At 40.4% G+C, this 24,183-nt stretch overlaps 1 protein-coding gene across 7 annotated transcripts in view; it reads right to left on the minus strand.

Moving 5' to 3' along the window:
- Nucleotides 1–24,183, minus strand: part of ANO5 (anoctamin 5) — a 95,939-nt gene continuing 71,756 nt past the window's right edge. For all 7 annotated transcript variants that reach the window (XM_043516679.1, XM_038406709.2, XM_038406708.2 and 4 more), the window contains 9 exons: nt 20,604–20,678; nt 19,567–19,789; nt 16,548–16,717; nt 12,898–12,995; nt 12,441–12,571; nt 10,492–10,697; nt 7,557–7,738; nt 5,019–5,124; nt 1–4,146 (listed from right to left, as the gene is read on the minus strand). In XM_043516679.1, the coding sequence (XP_043372614.1) occupies nt 3,922–4,146; nt 5,019–5,124; nt 7,557–7,738; nt 10,492–10,697; nt 12,441–12,571; nt 12,898–12,995; nt 16,548–16,717; nt 19,567–19,789; nt 20,604–20,678 (1,416 nt within the window). In that variant the 3' untranslated portion in view covers nt 1–3,921. The remainder of the gene's footprint in view (nt 4,147–5,018; nt 5,125–7,556; nt 7,739–10,491; nt 10,698–12,440; nt 12,572–12,897; nt 12,996–16,547; nt 16,718–19,566; nt 19,790–20,603; nt 20,679–24,183) is intronic.

Raw genomic sequence — 24,183 nt, forward strand, 5'->3', positions numbered from 1 at the left:
TTAAAAAATAAACATTGCTTTATTCACCAACACATTTTAAATCTCAGTATTGTACACATAGGTTAGTTTAATGCAATGTTTAAAAAATTATCCCAGGATTAGTGAATCATATACATCAGTACGATACTTAACAGTCAAAAATACCAGTCCATTTACATGACAATATCAGCTGGAAGCAAAAGAGGCAAACAGCTCAGTAAGAAAATCTATCCTTCCCTGACACTTTCTCCTGCAGACTGAAACTGGCAACATTATTAAACAATTTACATAAAAAAGATAAACCACAGTAATAAAATTTGCTAGAAAAACAGTATAGTTTTTTGTGGTTGTATGCTTATTTCATGGTCATTTGCTTATATCATCGCATGTTAAATCTTTCTATAGCACAAATATAACCAATATATTGGGGGAAAAAAATTCCTGATTGTGTTATTCTTTATACTTAAAAGCCAATAATCTTCCTCATTTACTAATTCTATTGAAGCAATCCACTGTTGCCTAAAAGTTACAGTAGCTACAACACCAAACTCGTTTCATTGCAGTTAAAGGACACTTTTAGAGACATATATTCAGTCATAGTATATATTTTGTACATTCAGTATTAATTTTCAACATCAAATGTATTCAAATGTACAAAAACCCAACACAGAATATTTAATACTTTCAGATTCCCAGTATGGCTTTTATTTTTGTCATTTTGCAACACCTTTCAGGAAAAAAAATATAATCTGTGAAAGGTTATAACCCTAGTTATGCTAATAAAAGTTTGTTGAAACAGTGCTTAGCTACTAACAAAGAAAAGGTAAATAGTTAAATTCTGAGACAGCTTAGACCGACCTGTTCTGTAAATTTTGCTGTTAATTTCATGACAATTTACTGTCTTTTAAATAGTTTTTTGTGCATGCCAAAAAGTGATGCTTTAAAGTATAAAATATGTGTATGTTTAAAGCTGATCCCAGAGTTTTTCACTTTTTAATATATACTACAGTATGTGAAGAAAACAACACAATGTTCCTAGAGTATAAGATTACATAGTAAGTTCTCTCAGAAAATGAACTAGAAGTAAGAAATGGGGCCACGTGTTAAATCAACTTTGTTGTTTTACTACCTGGTGCTTCTGCACATCAGTGCTGCATCCTTATCTTTAAGTTATTTGTTTCTCTCCTTGTTGCTTTTTAAGAAGCATTGTCCATTGCCAACGCAATTACATTGCTGGAAATTTTTCAAATGTGGCAAACTAAGACTTTCTTTTTAAACTACAAAGACTTTGAGTAATTGACATTCTCTTAAATCTGCATGAATACAACATCTGATACTGAGTTTACTGGTTTTTAACTTGAAAGCAGATCTTTTGCGCATCTTGTTCAGAGGTTACATTGCCATGTTGTATCTTTTCACTTTACTACTTTACACGTGCTTTGCCAGTTGCTAACAGTAACAAAATTATAAAAATAATTTAAACATGAAAATAATACAAAAACTGCAAGTTCTCCATTTAATTTACAGTATTTGTAAAATATCTGTAAAAAGCAGCAAAGTGCTTGTATTGTTTACTATGGTTTGGTACAGTATACAGAATAACAGTGATTATAATGAATCTTTGGCTTATTGCACTTCATAATATAACATACGTTCTTAAGCAGCAGACTTATCTTAGCTGTACATGACCTTCTACAATGATTCAGAGTTTTTAAAGTCACATGAATGTTACAGAGCAATCTCAGCTCATCACATATACTAATCGCCAATGTTGCAGATTTAACAAAGTAGCCCTGGGGACTCTCAAGCCAAGAAAGATTCTGGGAAGCCTGGCTGAGAAAGCCCAGTAAGTATTCAGTCATCAAATTTGGTCAGTTGCCACTCTGCTCTTAAAGCATACCTTGCAGAATTACAATGGAAAGAGATGTACATCTGCTTATCTTTCCTGGCTGGTAGGAGAATCATGTGATGTTATTAGAGGTAAATATTTTACCATTAGAAATTCTACCAGTAATGTTAGTTCTGCCCAAGACACAAATTTAAAACTCTATTATAATAATCACCTAATTAACCAGATATTTATTATATTCTTTTTCTGATTTACAAGTTTACTTTGCTAAAACCAAAAGTGAAACCAAAAACTTGTGGATTAGTAAACAACGAGTTCTGTAGCTGAAAGGCAAAATAGATGATGGGGGTTTTGGTCTGGTACATTTGAGTGACTAACTTTCAAAGTGCAGATATACTAAAATTCCAAATATGAATATCTAGCATACTTCATTTTGGGAGAGTACAGCAAGTCCATTGCTTCTTCAGCTCGCAGTCCACTTCACAGTGCTTTCCACTCTTTTGATTAGTACTGACAAACTGAAGTTTGCATATGCAGTCATTGCTAAGCCAACACTATGCACTGCCATATGGAGGTTCAAAGTTTCATGATGCCTGCAGGCTCACTTTTAAGATATGCTATATCATTGAATTATACAGCTAGCATTTTCATATCTTGTGTCAAATGCATATAAACAAGGCACTAAACATTGTAAGGTTGATATGTCTTTAAAATACAGTAAAATCAGTAAAATATTTGTAATTAAAATTATATAGCAAGGGCACTGCTCATAAACAACTTGTAGCTAACTTGCAAAAATAGCTGACAATGAATACACTTCATACCTTTTGCAGAATAGCCCCATGGCAAAATAAAGGTTTCTTTTTGGCAAGATTAAAATAAAAAAAATTAAAGGGTTCCTACTATAAGGACAATGGCTACATAAATGTACATTGCTTGGCATTTTTAAAATACTAAGAGTACTTAACTTTATCGCTTTAAAATCACATTCACATACAAACACAATGACATACATAGATCAATCTGTATTACAGTCCAGCTTCCCCATACTGGGGTCTGTTCAAAATTCACAGCCCTGTGGTTAATTCCTGAAGAATTTATGACTAGACAGTTCAAACCATTTTCTCTCTTTGTTGTCATTCTCAGAGATAACGTGTGCACAATCAGAAGTCATATGATGGGACATGCCCCTACTAACTTAGTATAGTTTTTCACATGATGTCTTTTAGAGTTAAGAAATAAAACAGCTAAGTTTCCTTAAATGATGTAGTCTAAACTAAACTATCAAACCCTGGCAAAAGTGCTGTAACTAGCAGACTATTCCACAAACTTTCAATATTTAAAATTTATTGCGAGAAAACTCTTTAGCAGATAAGGATTGTTAGGAGTAAAAAATTGAAAATAAATTAAACTCTTTTTCTTCACTAGCCTCTCAATTCTGTGCCTTAAAAAATCCAAAGAAGATTTAAGTCAATATATCTTTAACACACATGTTCCTCAAAAAGCATAAAAGCTGCAAGCCCGTGAACAAATATTATATATATGATATGTAGTGGATACAAAAAAAGATCGTTCTGCCTCCAATGTTAGCTAATTAAGTTGTGATGTTATAGACATTCACTCTCAGTCTTTTCCATAGCAGGAGCTGTCCAGTATATACGTTGCCATCTAGCTGGGAGCTAGTTGGCACTGTCCCTCCTTCTCCCGTTCAGAAGTATGGGAAGCTCAGGGTAGTCATGACCCTCATACACCTGATCACAACCTCTTGGGGTCACAACCCCTACGCTGGGAACCAGTGTCACAGGATTTTCAAATAATATTTTGATTTTTAGACCCATGAGATTTATCCATTGTCCAGTCCAAAGGGTAGCTACAAAACAGCTACAAAACAGGGAAATTGAGAAATAGCATTTACCAACCCTACAATACTCAATGACAGGTGTCTTTTAGAAAAACAAATGTTTAAAATCTTTGGACTGAAAGCAAAGAGTTAAAACTATCATATGGCTTTCAACAAATTGCATACTAAGCAGATCACAGATAAATAAGGATCAGAGTTTCAGGGACTAAAATCTATCAGATAGCTCCTCCAGCTACATTGCCTGGGATAACTCTACTTTTCCTTCTGTGGCAATTACTTCCTTTTCCATATTTTCATATGTCTTGCATTCACACAATTTCTGCTTCAGCTTGTTGAGTTCATATTCATGCAGGATTTTTTGTGTTAAGAACTTTTCACGTTTTATTCTGGCTTTTACCTCTGCTGGAACGTCTGGAATCATCCAGGCCACAAAGAATTTGACAATGAACACAATATGCTGCCAAAAAAAAAAAAAAGAGGCAAGGGAAAGTGATGATGATGTAATATAGAATAAAGGAATAATTAGATCTCAGCTAAAAAACCACTACATAAGAGCTAGTTATTTTTTTTTTCTCTTTTCCTTTAAAACTGGGCATACTGTAATATGATTGTCCTGGAACAATACACATCATGTTAAAAAAACATGCTGCTATTTTTGGATTTTATGTACAAGTAAAAAGATTATAAAACACCCTTACACTTAAACACAAACTTTGATCCCACAGTGCTTCATAACAGGTTCAGGAGGAAGAGTGATACCTTCTGAATTGCCAGCACCATTCTGCTGCATCTAGGTGTTTCCTTGTAGATATCCCATCTACATATTGACCAAGCTCAACTTGTGAGAACCGACAGGAAAGCAGTGGGAAATGCCATGGATACAGCTCATCAACAATCCCCAACTCCTTTGACAGCCTGCAAAAGGCTGGCTTTCTACTCAAAATGATTGACTTGAGCAATTTTAGCTGCTGCTCATCATCTTAAAACACTTTTAGAAGGCAGTACTATAGTCCTCTCACAAGCAGCACTCCCAACTAAATCAATGGGAGTTATACATATGGGAGGCCTAGTGGTTTAGTTATTTTCTTATTTGCATAAAAGGATTTAACTCTGCTCTTTTCTTTGGACCAAATCTCTTGATTTCAAAGGGAGTCTTGACTGAGTGAAAATTAAGGGTTTGGTCTTTATTTTGTACAGCTGATATTTTCTTTGTGTTGCTTATGCAAGTGAATACAGGATATTATCAGCAGCTGTTTGACTTTCATAAAAAATAGTAACTACATACAGAATGTATAATGTATTGATTTCAGAAGACTGATTGGCACATACCTCCATTATAATGATAAAGGCCATTTTTGCAGCAAGAATGTGCCAAAACTGCATAGTGTGTAAATATTTCTTCTCATGGCCTGGTGGGTATCGGTAGTCTCTGTACCTGTTAGATATAAATAAACGTAAAGGTGAAATGTCGTATTTAATAGGAGACAGACTACAAGCTCAGTGACATTTACATGCAATACAGCTGTCATTTAAGGAACCTTTTGATTTTGTTCTAAATGTTCTGTTCTCTTTGGCAGGAACAGGTTAGCCCTTATAACTTGTTTCTATTGCCAGTTTGTGCAGGCACCCTTATTAACAACAACATAGGATGGCTGAGGATGTGTGAAAAGTGAAATTTATATGTGGATTATTACTGTATCCGGGTGGTGACCAAATAATGGACGTTGCTGAATAGCACAATGGAAGCTGATTGAATGGTATCAGAATGGACAGATTTATTGGACAAATCAAGGGCTCAATGGGTGAGCAGGCATGTGTGTGTTCAGCATTAATATCTATGGCAGGATAAAGTCAGACTACTGGAGCTTTACTCTGAGTCATGATCTATCTGTAGTGGGTTTGTTTTGTATCCAATCTTATGTTTCCCTTTTGTTATGGATGTCTCTGAAGTTCCTTCTCCAATCCACAATTCCTTCACTATGGACAAATTCATGCTTTTTCACCAATACACTGAATCCTTATGGACATAAATTCCTCTGCCATTGGTAAAATACGTCTATGCTAATGTACACCAGCTAAGAATATGTCCCAATATGTGTATGCAGATATTGACCCTGCTGTATAAAATGTCAAATACCTTGGCAAAGCCAGGCAGAAGAAGACAACACTAGAGTCATTTTGAAAATGCAGGGCTCCATCATGATAGCGTGAAGCACAACATTGCTCTTGAGAAACTTGTGGCATGCCAGGGCCTTATTCTTTGGGTATTTTTTCCACTATGGCTGGGTAAACACAACACCCATTTTCCATAGCAGGAACTGTGCACAGAACTTCTTGCATATTGTAATAATGAACAATTGGTCCAAAGCCCATGCAAATGGAGGCAGGATCCTTCAAACTCTATGGTTAGAGAAAAACTTTATAATCAACTGCTGACCTAAACCATCAAAGAGCTAGCCACGAAGTGACCCCAACCTCCACACCACGTACACAGGTCACCCAGGTTCTTTCATGAATTGCACAAAATTAAGCAAGAAGTCAAAAAAGCTGGAGGTCTCGGTATGCAAAACCTGCACAGCAAAAGTCAGAGAACAGCTCCAGGCCCACCTACAAACATATGTACAGATACAAAAGAAGCTTCTCACAGAGAATTGCAATAGTCAAGTCATATGCAGACGAACCTTTTGGTGCAGTCAACTGGCTAATTGTCTATACACAACCAGACACAAGTCCTGTCCATTGCAAAGAAATCTCGTCTTACTTTAAAGACAAAATCAACACAATTAGACTGGGCCATCCTGAGACAAAAGTAACGACACCGGAACACCATCACATGTGACAGAACGTGATCTCAACACCCAAAGAAAAGCTCTGAAGAATGTCTGTCTGGTTCGTTACCCGTGAAACTGAACGCCTCCCTTCACAACTGGTGAAATCCAGCAAAAAAACCTCTGGCCTCCATTCTAAACCTGATTCTAGGACGTTTACTTGTATCCAATCAGGCAACAGAACCATACCATATGCATTGTGTGCTCAATCAAAACTGACTAGCTGAGCTTGGATTTTGAATACTTGCATCAAACTGCTTGTGACCAATACATAGACCGGGGTTGGCCAAACTTACTGGCTCTCCAAGCCGCATATGATAATCTTCATTAGTTTGAGAGCTGGGACCTGCCTGCCGGGGGCTGGGGCTTCAGCCTCACTCCTGCTGAAGGCCCAAGCCCCGGCAAGTGCACCCCCCAGCGTTGGAGCTCAGGCCCACCTCTCCGCTGGGCAGAAGTCCCTATCCCACACGCCGCTGAAAGGCAGAGGTCCTGAGCTCCCCCCCACAACCAGTCTGGTAGGTAGAGAACGGGAGAGAGTGAGGGTAGCTCCGTGAGCCTCACTTTAACAGTAAAAGAGCCGCACGTGGTTTGCAAGCCACAGTTTGATCACCCCTTATATAGACCAAAATCAGTTTTAGAAACTGAGCCAAATTCAGAGGTGATAATGAGTGGTGAGTATCTGGGTTCCTTAGATTCAGTTCGATACCTTCAGACCTATTTCCAGCAATTACCAAAGTGGGCTGGAAATCATACATTCTTAGTCTCTCCTGTTGGTTGCTTTCTGTGTTACACCCTTTTTCATGCCTTTGCATTTGTTAGTTACACCAACTTGGACTCCCTTTGACTCAAATGAAAAAAAAGTGATTTTTGGTGGTTAGTGGGATTATCTAAATCATTTTCTAAAGGAAGCTAGATTCTGCACTAGTTCTGACATTGAAGAATTAGGCCTATCTATTTTCTAATTAATTTAAGTCTCAACTATCTACTTGGAAAACTGCATGTAAAACATAGAGACAATTTTTTTTAAATTACCACAAACCTGCATGTGAGAAAGTTCTCTGAATTATTTTTAGGCTCCTTTCCCCCTAGAAAATCTGAGACTTGGAACACGGATAGACTGTTGTTAATATATCCAGACATGGGCGAATCTTCATTTGTAAAATAGGCATAGTAGTAAACTAAACGAGGGATCATATCAGATGTGAAGGCTACAATAAAGGCCTGAAAAAAGAAACAGAACTTGAGATCGTGCTGCATAAGTGACTCAGTGTCTTGCTTAATATTTTCCTTTGAAATGAAATATCTGATTCTGTTTGACAGTCCAATGTGAAGTTGGAACACTAGATGCAGCAGTTTATTCGTTTTCAGTTTGTAAAAAGTATCTTTAGCCACTGCTGCTATCTGGACATCCAGAAGCAGCTGAGGATCTAACTGAACCCATCGATTGTGAATCTTATTAACCATTCAACAGAAGGAATGAAATTATCTTGGGCATCTCCTATGGTTTCCCTTAGCCAGTTGGTACTGCCAATGACATATCTGAGCTGAGCTTCAGTAAACTAACTCCCATCCATGCCTCAGTCTGGCCAGACACTGGGAAAGTCATGTGAACAAACCATCTGGTTCCAGTTAAATGGAAATCGAGACCTGCATGTCATCAAAAGGAAGAAAGGAGAGCAGCAGGACCCTGGACTTCAGAAAAGCAGGCTTTGACTCCCTCAGGAAACTGATGGGCAGGATCTCCTGGGGGGCTAATATACGGGGGAAAGAAGTCCAGGAGAGTTGGCTGTATTTTAAAGAAGCCTTATTGAGGGTGCAGGAACAAACCATCCTGATGTGCAGAAGGAATAGCAAATATGGCAGGCAACCAGCTTGGCTTAACAGAGAAATCTTCGGTGAGCTTAAACACAAAAAGGAAGCTTACGGAAAGTGGAAACTTGGACAGATGACTAGGGAGAAGTATAAGAATATTGCTCGAGCATGCAGGTGTGTAATCAGGAAGGCCAAAGCACAACTGGAGTGCAGTTAGCAAGGGATGTGAAGGGTAACAAGAAAGGTTTCTACAGGTATGTTAGCAACAAGAAGGTCGTCAGGAAAAGCGCGGGACCCTTACTGAAGGGGGAGCAACCTAGTGACAGATAATGTGGAAAAAACTGAAGTACTCAATGCGTTTTTTGCCTCGGTCTTCAAAGACATGGTCAGCTGCCGGACTGCTGCACTGGGCAGCGCAGTATGGGGAGGAGGTGACCAGCCCTCAGTGGTGAAAGAATGGGTTAAAGACTATTTAGAAAAGCTGGACGAGCACAACTCAATGGGGCCATATGCAATGTAACTGAGAGTGCTGACTGATGTGATTGCAGAGCCATTGGCCATTATCTTTAAAAACTCATGGCGATCAGGGGAGGTCCTGGATGACTGGAAAAAGGCAAACATAGTGCCCATCTTTAAAAAAGGGAAGAAGGAGAATCCAGGGAACTACAGACTGGTCAGCCTCACCTCAGTCCCTGGAAAAATCAGATCCTCAAGGAATCCATTTTGAAACACTTGGAGGAGAGGAAGGTGATCAGAAACAGTCAACATGGATTCACCAGGGCAAGTAATGCCTGTGACCAACCTGATTGCATTCTATGATGAGATAACTGGCTCTGTGGATGAGGGGAAACAGTGGACATGTTATTCCTTGACTTTAACAAAGCTTTTGATATGGTCTCCCACAGTATTCTTGCCAGCAATTAAAGATGTATGGATTGGATGAATGGACTATAAGGTGGATAGAAAGCTGGCTAGATCATCAGGCTCAATGGGTAATGATCAATGGCTCAATGTCTAGTTGGCTGCCGGTATCAAGCGGAGTGCCCCGGGGGTCAGTCATGGGGCCGGTTTTGTTCAACATCTTCATTAATGACCTGGATGATGGGATGGATTGCACCCTCAGCAAGTTCGCAGATGACACTAATCTGGGGGGAGAGGTAGATATGATGGAGGGTAGGGATAGTGCCTAGAGTGACTTAGACAAATTGGAGCATTGGGCCAAAAGAAACCTGATGAGGTTCAACAAGGACAAGTGCAGAGTCCTGCACTTAGGACGGAAGAATCCCATGCACTGCTACAGACTGGGGACTGACTGGCTAAGCGGCAGTTCTGCAGAAAAGGACCTGGGGATTACAGTGGACGAGAAGCTGGATATGAGTCAACAGTGTGCCCTTGTTGCCAAGAAGGCAAACGGCATACTGGGCTGCATTAGTAGGAGTGTTGCCAGCAGATTGAGGGAGGTGATTATTCGGCACTGGTGAGGCCTCATCTGGAGTATTGCATCCAGTTTTCAACCCCTCTGCCCCCCACTAAAGAAAGGATGTGGACAAATTGGAGAGAGTCTGGTGAAGGGCAATGAAAATGATTAGGGAACTGGTGCACATGACTTATGAGGAGAGGCTGAGGGAACTGGGATTGTTTAGTCTGCAGAAGAGTGAGGGGGGATTTGATAGCAGCCTTCAAGTACCTGAAGGGAGCTTCCAAAGAGGATGGAGCTTGGCTGTTCTCAGATGGTGGCAGATGACAGAACAAGGAGCAATGGTCTCAAATTGCAGTGGGGGAAGTCTAGGTTGGATATTGGGAAACACTATTTCATTAGGAGGTGGTGAAGCACTGGAATGGGTTACCTAGGGAGATGGTGGAATCTCCATCTTTAGAGGTTTTTAAGGCCTGGCTTGACAAAGCCCAGCTGGGATGATTTAGCTGGGGTTGGTCCTGCTTTGCGCAGGGGGTTGGACTAGATGATTTCCTGAGGTCTCTTCCAACCCTAATCTTCTACGATCAACACCCTGGTAGCACTGCAACTCAAATGGTGGTGTTATACACATAATGAATTGGTTCTATACAGAATGAAAAACAGTAGAAGCTGATTATAAAACCTACAAATCCTGGAAATATAAAGAATGATAAGAAAATGGACTTAGCACAGTTAGTTTACTTACGTTAGTGACAACAGACAAGATGGCCATTCCATTTAGAATTTCTTGCCAAACTCCTATACTGTGGGCTTTAGCAGCAACAGGCCTCCTGAACTGAGTGGTAAGCTTCCAGGAGTCTACTCGAATCTCCAATATATTATTCATCAGCGCAAGAAGGGGAGCCAGTGGAAAAGAGGCCACAAACAGAGTAATAAATCCAAACTGAATGACTGCATGGGAGGAAGGGAAATGAACAACAGTTGTTTTGAACTCTAGGGAAATTATCTTTAAGTTCACAATTCATGCTATTGTAATTCCAGAGCATTCAAGATAACCCTACCAAGTGAAAAACAACTCTAGTGGAATGTATTCATATCACCAATTTTCTAAATTACAACAGTGTGCTAATAAAAGTATAGTATCCAAATACTTTCAAGAAAGAAAAGCATGTGTGTGTTATAACTGAAAGACTCAGCAGTTTGGAGAAGAGATTGAATACACAAAGCAGTAAAGTCTGACTGATCAGCCTTTACTGATGCAAGACTTTACAGGCTGGCTCTCCAATTTATACAATTATTTTATAGACCAACCTCTTTTAGTTTTTAATTAATTTTAATTCATTCCCAAACAAGAAACATATATTCTTAGCTTCTCCCCTTGTGACCCTATTGTTCATTAGTTTATTTATATATATAGTTCGTAATTTTTAAATTCATATTAAGATTTACCAATGGCACTAAACACGTATGTAATGAACTGTCAATAATCACTTTAGCTATCACCAAAATCAAACCTCCTCTGGTGTGGTATGTAGCAGCCTTTTCAGTTGTGCCAACACTACCCCACATTAGTTTAGGCACAGAAAGTGAAAAGGTATATAATATCTACTTAAAGCTCCACGAGAATGTAAAACAACATAACATTTCACCAAGACATTGGCGTTAAATACTGTTCCAAAACTGTTGTTAGAGATCTCATGACCACATGTGGTCAGGACTTCAATTTTCCATCACAGCCAAAAAACATAATCCCCAACAACAAGTGGTCGCTGAATCATGCTGAAGGAATGGTTCAATTATGATTCAGGAGAAGGAAAGACATCTACTGCATCTTCACTACCACCAGCAGCTACGACAGCAGCTATTTTTTACCTTGCGGGTCTCCCATCCAAGTAGTGATCAGGCCGGACCATGGTTGGCATGTGAGATTTGACAAGATCAGAGGCCAAGGTGAAATGGCTACATGACACGAATGTGGCTAGATAGTTCCAAACAAGATTTACAGATTTATATGTACAGTTTAGGAGTAGCATTAAGAGGGACACCACCAGGCAACCCTTTCAACAAATTTTGTCCTTTCTATTTGACAAACACTTTTTTTTCAGTGTTTTATGGATTTTTCATGGGCTTAATTTCTGTTTTTTTAATTAGCTGTTTGCAAACTGTTTCATCTGTCATGTCGGCATCATTTTAGAAATAGTGCCAGTTGGTTAGCTCATGCTCCCTCTGCTGGTCAGTTGGGTAGTATCAGAGCACAAATCAGTGCAGACCCAAAACACAGTGGATTCTCTGATCCACATTGTGGGTCTCATATCTGCAGTGCAGATTCTTATAGCATACTTGGCACTCATCCCATGGTCAGAGTTTCCACTGACATTAGTGGAAGTTATGCCTAGGAAGAATGGCAGAATATGCACTAGAGAACTGCAGTGTGGATAACAGATCCACCATCCAACTGAGAGAGAAACAGTTCTTGGATATATAATACTATGAACAAGAACTTTGCTCAATGGATTATAATAATATAAAGGCAGCTTCATTTATTGGGCTGACCTATTTAACTCCTATCAGTGAATTTTATGCTGTTTACAATACTTATCAGAGAACATTCCAACTTTTAACTGGAAAGCTCTGTTCTTATAACCTAATAACAAAGCTTCTTATCTTTTTTTCAAAGTTGTGTTTTCAGCTCACCCATTTCTAGATATTCATAGAATAGCCCCAAGGCTCCAAAGCTCTGCAGATCATGATCCTGCTCCCAGCGACTATATAAATTCTCTGGATTACATCTGGCTTTCCTGCGTCCCCACCAATTCCAAATCCAGCTGTGTGGGGAGGGGAAATGGGAACAATAAGGGAGGGGAAAGACAGTCATGATTAGAGAATATATTATGCACTATAAATTGATTCATGAGCACCTGTGTCCCCCAAAGGAAACCAACTCCTCACTCCCATACTGTACAGTCTTTACAAACATCTTCTACAGAAAAGAAGCCAAAAAGAACTCTAAAAATTTGATTTACTTTTCAGCACTTATGCAGTTCATTTATCTACAGCATTTCTCTCAGTTTGGCCAGTGAAATGATGCTACTCATCACCCTTAATTTCAGCCATCTACAAACTCAGTGGCTCAATGTTAGGCATCACTTACGGTACAATGGCCTCTTGTATATTTCCCCAAATCTGTTTGCCGGCCATAACTATGGTGAGCTGTGTCGTCAATTCAATCAGGCAGCCTGCAGGATCACACTGACCCAAAAAAAAAGTTGTGGAGAAAACAATAATGCAAGTTACTAAATTGGCCATTACCCCAATAAAATACAATGTAATGTAAGAAAGAGTTCTTAAAGTGCTCAGGGAAAGAAGTAATTTGCACTTCAGCTCCCAGCTAAAAATTCACCTTCAGGGAGACAGTTACAAAAGGCTAAACTGTGTTGTATTTTTATCCAAAAAGGAAATATGGTAGGTTAAATATTTCAAAATTGAAATATACAGACCATTTGAAAGACAGAGTTACTCAACAGGGTTTAGACTGGCCTCTATGGGTATATCTACACTGCAGTTGGGAGTGTGCCTCACAGCTCAGGGAGACAGACTCGCGCTAGCTCTGCTCAAGCTAGCACACTAAAAATAGCAGTGTGAATCTAGAAGCATGGACACTGGCTTGGGCTGACCCCCTGAGATTGGACCCAGTTGGACTTGGATTATGTAGCTAGCCTGAGGCACTGCCCATACAGCAACGTCCACACTATTATTTTGAGTGTGCTAGCTTGAACAGACCTAGTCTACGCTCCCAGCTGTGTGCAGACATACCCTATACGGGTGCGTATGAGTCGGGCATAAGCAGTCTTCTAACTTCCTCCAGTAACAGTTCTGCCTTTCCCATTGAGTCCAGTGAGATGCCAACATGGCACCATTTAGCTCGAAATACCAGAGGCCAAATCCCAACTACTGAACTCCTGCATCTCCTATTCACTTCATAGAGAGCTGGATGTATTTAGCACTTCTCAGGATTTGGCCTCGCTGTTTGTAGATTTTTAAAATTTCTGCTCCTTATGAGGTCCACTATGAGAATTCGCTAGCCCTGAAAACATCTAGAAGACTTCAGTCCCTAACTTTGCTAAGATAGCTGCCCTTTGTTTGCCTTAAGCTATTTTTCTCCTTCTTTCCCTCCAGGCAACATTTAACACCCAATATTGCCTTCAGAGGTATTGCCTTCCTACACATGGCTTCACTGGGAGTCATGCATGAATATCCAAAACCAGAACTTTTAGAAGTGTTTTGCATTCAGTAGAAGGCCAGTCTGCTTTGATGCTAACCTTAGTGTTCAAAATGCTGGTGGAGATACCTTAATGTCAGTAAAAAGAAAAGGAGTACTTGTGGCACCTTAGAGACTAACAAATTTATTAGAGCATAAGCTTTCGTGAGCTACAGCTCACTTCATCGGATGCATTGCTACTCTGAAACCTTAATGTCAGTGAGCACTTTCATTTACAATGGCTTTAATCTGCCCAGAGGAGCACCGTCTTCACCCGCATACAGTACTCACAGAGCCAGAGGCCCCACTAAACAGAACCATCACTGAGATAAGTAAGGTGCCCATCAATGATTTATAAAAAATAATCTTGTTCATGGGGAAAGGAAGCCCAAGGTCCTCATGCTGTTTAGGGAAAATTCTGTTTAGACAGTAAATTCTCATGGTGGCGCTCGTAAGAGCAGAAATTTTAAAGACTAATCTTCTTGGCAAATTTCAGAGTAGCAGCCGTGTTAGTCTGTATTCGCAAAAAGAAAAGGAGTACTTGTGGCACCTTAGAGACTAACAAATTTATTTGAGCATAAACTTTCGTGAGCTACAGCTCACTTCATCGGATGCATTTGGTGGAAAATACAGTGGGGAGATTTATATACACTCACAGAGAACTTGAAACAATGGGTTTTATCATACACACTGTAAGGAGAGTGATCACTTAAGATGAGCCATCACCAGCAGCAGCTTCCCCCCCTTTCCCCACCTCAAATCCATCCTTCGGAAGCCGCACTTTGAGCAGAGACCCATTGGCTAATTACATGATCATGATCTCTTCAAAGATCCATGCTGGATAATTGAGAGACTCTTACTCTTGAGGGTTCTTGTTCATAGCAAAGGGTATGGTGAATTTGAAACCACAGGAAAACCCCAGGTTGAAGGACTGCTCCTGCCAGAGCCCAGGTTGTAATTGGGGTGATCTCTGGTAAGCTATTAGCATGTGTGTAGGTTTTATTGTCTTAATATGTTTTCTCTATAGTGCTTTTACCCGAAGAATATGTGCTTGCTTAGAAAGAACTTTTTTGAAACTTACAACTGTGGCAATTACACTGCGTACCGTCTCTGAGAAGAGAATGAAAAAGAAATCTGCTTAGGCAGCCTGTCTTTCGCTGGGAATAAAACAATGAAAGCAGGAAACTGTTCACCCTGGAAATACCCTGGTCAGGAGGGAGAAAGACACACATCTCTCTCCAAGAAAGGCAATGGCTGTGAAGCTGAAAGACCAAGAATGGGTTCCCTGTCTGAACCACTGAGGTGAAGTACAGGTGCAGTTGCCCCAAACTATGACAACAGCCTTGGAGGTGGTCATGGTGCCAGAGTCACCACTATACTAACAGTCCAGTGACTAGAGAACTCGCCTTGGTTATGAGAGACCTGGGTTCAAATCCCCACTCTGCCTGATTCACAGCAGGGATTTGAACCCAGGTCTCCCATCTTCCAGGTGAGTGACTTGCCCAATGAGCTATGAGTTATTCTGGGTGAGGGTTCTCTCAATCTCTCCTGCTGAAACTATTTCACATTGTGTAAAACACTTAAATAGTCATTGGGGTAGGGAATGGAGCCCAGGTCCTCCAGAAGAATACACTAATTGCTACTCTATAGAGTTATTCTCACTCTCTGGTCCAGTGGGTCAGGTGCTCTAACCACTGGGTATAAGACGGCTGGGGGTAAGAGAGCTGCCACCATCACCATCATTTTTTGGCTAGAAAGAGCTGAGCTGGCTTAGGAGCCTAACTCCAGGACAGGGTTCACAGCTGGGAATCCTGAGTGGAGACAAGCATCTCCCTCCAGCATCTAACTCCCTTTGAGGAGCAGAGCTTAGGCCACATCCCTCTTCTCTGCATTTCCTATAGTGTAGTTTAGGTATCTCCCCTCTCAGCTTGCTGGCTTCTCTGAATCCCATTCTTAACTACAGGTTTCAGAGTAGCAGCCGTGTTAGTCTGTATTCGCAAAAAGAAAAGGAGTACCGGTGGCACCTTAGAGACTAACAAATTTATTAGAGCATAAGCTTTCGTGAGCTACAGCTCACTTCATCGGATGAAGTTAGATGTTAGTCTCTAAGGTGCCACCGGTACTCCTTTTCTTAACTACTTAACTCGCCCCTTGTATAGGGAGCCTCGGCAGCTAATGTAGGGCTGTGGATTCTATTGGGTGGCAGGGTGCCTAAATGTTAAGTGTTGCAATGTTGACCCTAAGTCCCCTTTAAGGATCTAGCTCTAGATCCTCAGATATACCTGACCTCCACTTGCTGTCCCCCAGGAGAAGGGGTGGGGGCCCTAGGTAGCTTTCTATTATCTTTTCATCTTTCTGATCCTGGGAACAGTCAAGGGCTGGTTCGGTCCCTGTGCCAGTTTAGAGCAGCAACAGACTATTCATTCCAAGCACCTTCCTACATCTAGAAAACTTCTGGTATCAAGGGGATGGAGGTGGTGGTGAGGATCTGGCCAACTGTATTTATTACATATCCTCCTCCTAAAGTCCAGAGGAATGCATACCTCTTCGTTTCTCCAGCGACTAAACATATATGTGTATTTGCCAGGGTATCCCACAAATTTCCCTTTGAAGAAAGCCACATAGAAGCAGGATGAGTAGTAGTTGACAAACTGGAACAGGAACATCTTCATAGTGAGTCTGTTCTCATACTCCAGGTGAGTTCTTGGGATCTCTGTGAAACCAAAAAAAAAAACAGTTTTAGATTCCCGTTAGCCCATTTCAAACATGCAGATTCATAAATGTTTGTCACCCTCAGCACTCTAATGTCTCAACATTACGGTCAGGAGCTGGCATTCCTATTGTCAGACAGTATATCTTCTATGCACCTCTGAGCAGGGAGGGACATGGGACTCATTCTAGAAATGCTAATCAGATCAGATTTCCCTCTTTTCACATACCGGCTGTTGTCACCAGCTCCACCTTGGAATCTTTCATCACTTAATTCCTCAGAGCAGCAATTCCCAAACTGTTGGTTGTGCCCTCGTGGGGTGAGAAAGTTTCCATTTTGGCAGTAAAATAGAAACCTAGCAGAGATGGAGAAGATCTCTTGTGTTCTGAAAGAGAATCACTTCCTGCAGTTTTATAGGGCCGGATCTTCAAAAGTACTGTGCTCTCATAACTTTAAGTTAAGTCAGTGGGAGCTTTCGGTACTCAGCACCTTTCAAAGAAAGGCCAAAGGTCGGTGAGAGCAAAATAAAGATTCTTATTTGTCAGGAAGATAGTTGAAGCAAAGAGGTAATATGCTGGTGTGAACACCACAAAGGTGCTACTGAGGATTCTGCTCCACTCATAATCACGTTTTCCATCATGTTTGCTTTTCTCAATAGCGGAAAGCACTAATCCCACCGCTGGTAAAATAAACTGTAAAATATCATTCGATAAATAGCCATTCTGAGCAGGAGGAGAGAGAAAAATAAACCACAAGAACTCAGGCTTGCAGCAATGGGCCAAATCTCGCAGCAGACACACTGGACAAAGCTGGCTTCGGGAAAGGGCTACTTTACTCTTCCCTTCACGAATGTTACTGATTTGGCCTGACAAATAATTTATGGAGTCCATAAAGGGTTTTCAAGTAATTGGACAGTCAAAAACAGGTGAGTCACAATAGGGAAATATTTGGGAAGTCTTGTCTTAGAACTACTGAAGTGACACATTTTGCATTTGGGTTCAAATTTTGCTCTCAAACTTTAACTCCACTGGTAATTAAACCTGTGCATCTCAGAGCAAAATTTGGCCTAATTGTTACATATAATTCAGGAATGAAGGTGGAAAAAACACATTCTTGACAGATATAGTCAATGTTTCATATTCCTTCCACTAAAGTTTCAAGAGTCTCAGCAGAGTGCAGATTCTCTTCTCAACATTAGAGGGCAGTAGTCACACAAAAGCGAAGAAGTGGATGATCTTTTCTGATTTTAGCTGATCACCACAAAACAGTGTGAGCTAATTTACAGAGGTCAATGGTATTTCACAGACAAGGAATTAGTCCTTCACATTAATGTGCAGACATAAAAAAAATGATTGTTTGAGCTTTCATGCATGTATTAGTGGGATTTAGCAGGATTCATTTTGAAGATGAAAAAACAAATTAAATAGGAATCATTTTCTCTTCTATGCAAATGATTATCTTAGTAGTTTATTTGTGCCTATTATCCCATTATTGGACAGAAAGGGGAATAAAAGTTAAGAGCCAGGCAATCAAATTTATCCCAGAGAAGTAAGCAATACAGAACTACAGTTCTAGATGTGGTTTTCTTGGCCCTCTTCCGCTCACACCGAAGCCAATGGCAAAACTCGCACTGTGATTTTATTACAAATAGGGAGTAGGTAAGCTCTGACTACACAAAGACAGGCGGGAGCAAGGTGAGTTGAACTCTCACAGTGCACAGTCCAATCCACAGAGTGTTACTGACATACTCCAAGACAGACCCCCTCCCTATCCTTAAATCTAGAAGTATGATGCCAGGATTAAGACTATCTGAATACTTTAGCATTAGTTTCACAAACTAACATGTTAGTGGACAGTACTTTTTTAGTTAGTTTGTTTGTTAAAACTGAACATTTGGCATCATACTCATTCTCTGTGTAATGCAAAGCAACTTCAAGGGGCTGAAAAATAATAAGAAACCAGATCGTTCCCTCTGAAGAAAAACACACAGAGAGGGCCCTGGGAGAGGAAATTTCTACAAGCACCTCATCATGCAAAAAACCATACACACTCCCATGTTGGCAATGGGCCTCCAGCAACATCCTCCAGTTCCTGGGCAGCGTGGCTCTATTGGAGATGCACTATCAGGGACCCCCACCTTGTCACAGTCATGAAGAAAAAGATGATACAGTCCTAAATCCACCTGTTCCTGCCATCAGTCTGTCTAGTTTCCACTCTCTTCTCTGTATGAATGCTGGATCTGCAGACTCCAGTACTGTGGAATCTTTCCCCACCCTGCTCCTTTTCCATAAGGGAGATCCAGGTGTACAAATCTGGGTGAGACAATTGTACCCAATAAAATTAAGTTAAGGAGCACACTTATTTAACTGGTATAATTGTCCTACTTGACATAGAAAACAGTGCTCCATTTTTAGAATCACAGGTTGTTCATATTCAGGACTTCTAAAGGAAATTCTGCTAAATCAAAATGGTTTGATCTTGCTTTGAAGAGTTTAATATTATACACAATTATAATTTTTAATTAGACTTCAAAACACGATTGCTTTGGTGTCAGGATAATTCCAGCACATGCGGACATTATAAAAAAAGATACACACATAACAAGACAGAGCCACTTATGATAATAGCTATTCAGATACAAGTAGACTGAGTGAAATTGTTCAACTTTGTCCAGCATAGCCCTAGTTACAAGACAAAGACTCACCAAAAACCTATAGGGCTTGGGCACAATGGAAATTGTGCATGAGCAAGGAAAGCAGTATCAGGCCCCAACAGATAGATTCTACTTTTAGTGACTCCATTATAGAGCAGAATGTCTCCCTGGCAATTTTGTTCTCTTGCAAGTTGCTTACCCATATCAGTGATCCAGACAGCTATTTTCTCGTATAAGAAATTCAGTATCATGATCATGACAAAGTTCAAGCATGATGCGGTAACTGAAGTTGCCAGCTGTGGGGTCAGTAATCCACTGATGGGTTGTAGAGTTTGTGTATTCTCCATGATGCTGGCAAAGGCAGCATAGACTGCAAGACGGTACACTATCACAGCTATCATACTAGCTATGATCAGAGAGATCTAAGGAAAGGAGAGGGATGTAGAGTATATTTACATTACAACACAGTTGCACACATGCACTTTAAGAATGGAAATTCATAGGGTCATGCTTTAGATTTTTTTTTTCTTTAGTTCTTTTGGCTATGAGTTCAGGAGCACTGAAATGCAAAGTACACAGATGAAATACCCTGTTATTAGTTACATAATCCACCAAAAGTATTTTATCAGAATAGAAGTTTGAAATTTAATAATTCTATTCAAAATACATATGTGGGAAGACATTAGACTGTAGACTTAGAGATGGAAAACACCTGTTAAATTATTTGTTCTGGGTCTGTAGAGCATCTAACACAATAAGGTTCTGCTCCATGACTAGGGCTCCTATGTACATGGTAATACAAATAATGTATAATAATTATAATAGAAATAGGTAGTCCATCTCCCTGCAAACTCGCTATCTGTTTATATATCTATCAAACTGACACTACATTTGATCTTAGCCAAAAAATTCCCCTTTTATTTTTAAGCATGATAATTCATGCAGTTTTCTGTATAAGAATAGATTTTTTCAAAGATAATTGGTTACACTAAGGTGCGAGTCCAGGTGAAAGTTGGCTCTAACCTAGCAAAACTCACCAAATCATTAGTTACTGATAGTTCTTCAAGATCTTTATCTTCTCCATATAAATTAAAGGGTACTTTGCATGACAGTAGGAAACATGCAGGATAGTATTAATTGGGAGATCTAAAACAACCACTGTAATACAAGTTAACGTGATAGTGAAGATCAGCGATTGTAATACATGTTAAAGTGATGATTCAAAAAGATGCTCACCCAGAACAACACTGTAGTTCCTGAGATGCAGAACCGTACAGCCTGGCTAGTTAGAGGCAAATAAGGCTCCATCTCCTGCAACAGTCAAGCAAGCACAGCACAGTTCACAATCCACATACATATTTGGACCCCAAGCAGCACACAATGCCTGGAACAGCTGTGTGAAAGCAAACATCCTATGAAAATCATTTTAACCCCTTTTATTCTGAAGAATGTATTTTGCATGGTTTGCATGTGGTAGCAAAGAAATCAGAAGTGAAGAGGCCAATAAACAGTATCAATAATAAAGCCAATAACCAGGAAGAATAGATTAAACAAAATCAGTCACAGTGCCTGAAGGATGATTGTGTTTGCTTCCTGCAATTAACAGTATTTGATTTTGAGAACAAGAGAGAATTACTGCTTTAGTTCCAGGTCAGTTGTAATACAGCTCTGGCTTCAAAATTTCATTACTGTTTTCAGTGTTTTTCAAGTCAAGGTTTCTTACAATAAATGTTTACTTAGATGTACTAAGTTGTTCCACACAGCCACAAAGCATTTTACTCCACTTCTTCAAATCCTTTTCTTCAGTTGAAGAAATGGTTACGTTTATTAGTTGCCAATCTAACTGCACTATCATGCAGCTATATCTTACCCAAAAGATTATTCCCATATAGCACAAGAACAGTTTCCCATTTTCATGTAAAGTCCTCTTTTTAGCAACCATTTCTAACTCCTAAAATATCAGATCAGATGGATTAACAAGATGGATGCTAATACCAAGGGCAGAGAAATTAGTACAGCACATATAATCTGTTAATTATGTTACTTAGTCATGGTCACTGAAAAAGTTATACAGGTCAAAGGTGTGAAAAAACCACAGCTACATTGATTAAGGGTGTGAAAAAACCACAGCCCTGACTGACATCACTATGCCAACAAATCCCCAGTGTAGACACAGGTCTGTTGATAGAAGACAGCTCCTGCTGACATAGATAATTTCATTCAGGGAGGTGGTGTTTCTACACTTACAGAAAGAAATATTCCATGGTATAGGCTGCATCTACACTACAAAGCTATCCCGCTGGTATAGAATCATAGGGTTAGAAGAGATCACAAGGGTCATCTAATCATATAGTCTCCATAGCGTGGAACTCTCTAGGACGGGGTGGGCAAACTTTTTGGCCCAAGGGCCACATCTGGGTATGGAAATTGTATGGCAGGCCATGAATGCTCACAAAATTGGGGGTGTGGGTGTGGGAAGGGATGAGGGCTCCAGCTGGGGGTGCGGACTCTGGGGTGGAGCCAGAAATGAAGAGTTCAGGGTTCAGGAGGAGCTCTGGGCTAGGGCAGGGGGTTGGAGTGTGGGGGCTTCAGCTGGGGGTGCAGGCTCTGGGGTGGGGCTGGGGATGAGGGATTGGGGGTGCAGGAGAGTGCTCTACGCTGGGACCGAGGGGTTTGGCAGGTAGGAGGGGGATCAGGGCTGGGGGTTGGAGTGCAGGAGGGGGTCAGGGGGTGCAGGCTCCAGAGGGCTCTTATCTCAAGCAGCTCCTGGAAGCAGCAGCACTTCCCCCCTCCGGCACATACCTGGAGCGCGGCCAGGTGGCTCTGCGTGCTTCCCCGTCCACAGGTGCCGCCCCTGCAGCTCCCATTAGCCACGGTTCCAGGCCAATAGGAGCTGCGGGGGCTGCGCTTGAGGCGGTGGCAAGGTGCGGAGCCCCCCGGCTTCCCCTATGCGTAGGAGCCGGAGGGGGGACATGCCGCTGCTTCCGGGAGCCACGCAGAGCCACGGTACACGTGGAGCAGGGCAAGTCCTGAACCCCGCTCGCCAGTGGAAGCTTGAAGGCCAGATTAAAATGTCTGAAGCGCCAGATGTGGCCCCGGGCCATAGTTTGCCCATCCCTGCTGTAGGACAAGCGCTGTTTTCTCATTATGTCCGTGTACAATGCCTTCCACAATGGGGCTCTGATCCCTGACTGGGGTCTGTAGGCACTACCACAATACAAATATTAGTACTGCTACTACTAATAATAATACCATATAACTACTGAGACAAGGTAGATGTCTGTTTTGAAATAAGGTGATATTGGAACTCAGGCATTTTCTTGAAATTACTTTATTTCTGTTACACAAAACCAACAATACTGGACAGAATATTGCTCTCAGTTACCCTGATGTAATGCAGATGTAATGCAGAGTAATTTTACTGGATTAAGTGAATTTATCTCAGTGTAACTGGGAAAAGCATTTTCTTTTGGGTCAATCACATAGTATCAATCATTTTATGTGAGGGCTATTCATAACTGAGACAAATGACAACATTCTTTAGCCAGCTGAAGACCAATTTGTCCATAAGACACAATTTGTATTTGAAGTGTATAGTGTTGTACTTTTATGGATGAGAGATATGACTGTCTAAAATGTACTTAAACTTTTATCAATGAATAATTCTGAGCACTCTTGCAGCTTGATTGGCATAAGTTATATTCAGTGATAATATACAATAAAAGGCTTCCTCCTTAATGGAATTATAAAAACAACTGAAGTTAATGTGAGACGTATACAAATATTAGTGGATTTATTTAGGCCCATAATATGCAGTTCAAGCAAGCATTTCTGACAAGGGATACACAATTTTGTTTTAGGAATGACCGTCTCCGAACCATTTTAGGCTATTTGACACATAGTTAGTTTACTGCTTAAGAACTGATGCTGTATAGTGACCAAGCCTTAAAATTTCAGGGAAAAATTCTCCTTCATTTGCACATATACTGAAGCCAGTGAAAGAAGAATTTGACCTGTTATGAACTAGTTCAGTATATTCACCATCAACTACTGTGATGCTAACTCAGCAGAAATAGCAAACAAGGTGAAGATTACTTTCTCACAATGGGTAATTTCTGTATCAGTGTATCCAGTGAGGGGTAAAGACCTTGAATCATTGCAAGCAGTGATGAGAAACTGGTTTTACAATTGATGCAAAGCTAGCCTCAGTGCTCTGTAAATTCAGTGAACTGTATCTATATTACCTTTTCAGTTTGCAAAATTAATCTGTTTGAAACCAATGTCCCTTCACACTTTCAGTATCACACATTAGATAATGAAAGGAAATGAAGCTACAGTGTGGCTAACCTGTATAGTTTTTTATGGCTGAGCACTGACAGGGATTGCTACAAAAGCCTCTGAAAATCTGCAAAGATAACAAATGCTCTCTGTCATAAAGAAAAGGATCACAAGGTAATTGAGGTTTTAATGGCAACTGTCAATACATGCTCAAAGAAAAAAACAGCTGTGGATTGATTTCTTGTTCTGTCTTATATTTCATGTTTGAGACAAGAAAATACATTGATGGCCAACTCCTGATCTCCTGTACAAAGACAAAATAAACAATTTTGCACAGGGGTCCACTATGCTTTTTGAGGTGATGGAATCCTTTCTGAGTCCAGTGGCACCAGCAAAACTACTCCAGATATGCTGCAACTATAGCTTATATGTAACTGTATAAGCATCTATGTTTGCTTCACCTTCCATGACCCAACACTGGGATTTTAGGCCAGTAGATGTACACAATCACTGCCCACTAGTCATGCCCTTATTTCCC

The sequence above is a fragment of the Dermochelys coriacea genome, chromosome 6 (genome assembly GCF_009764565.3).
Source record: "Dermochelys coriacea isolate rDerCor1 chromosome 6, rDerCor1.pri.v4, whole genome shotgun sequence".
In the NCBI taxonomy this organism is placed as follows: domain Eukaryota; kingdom Metazoa; phylum Chordata; order Testudines; family Dermochelyidae; genus Dermochelys; species Dermochelys coriacea.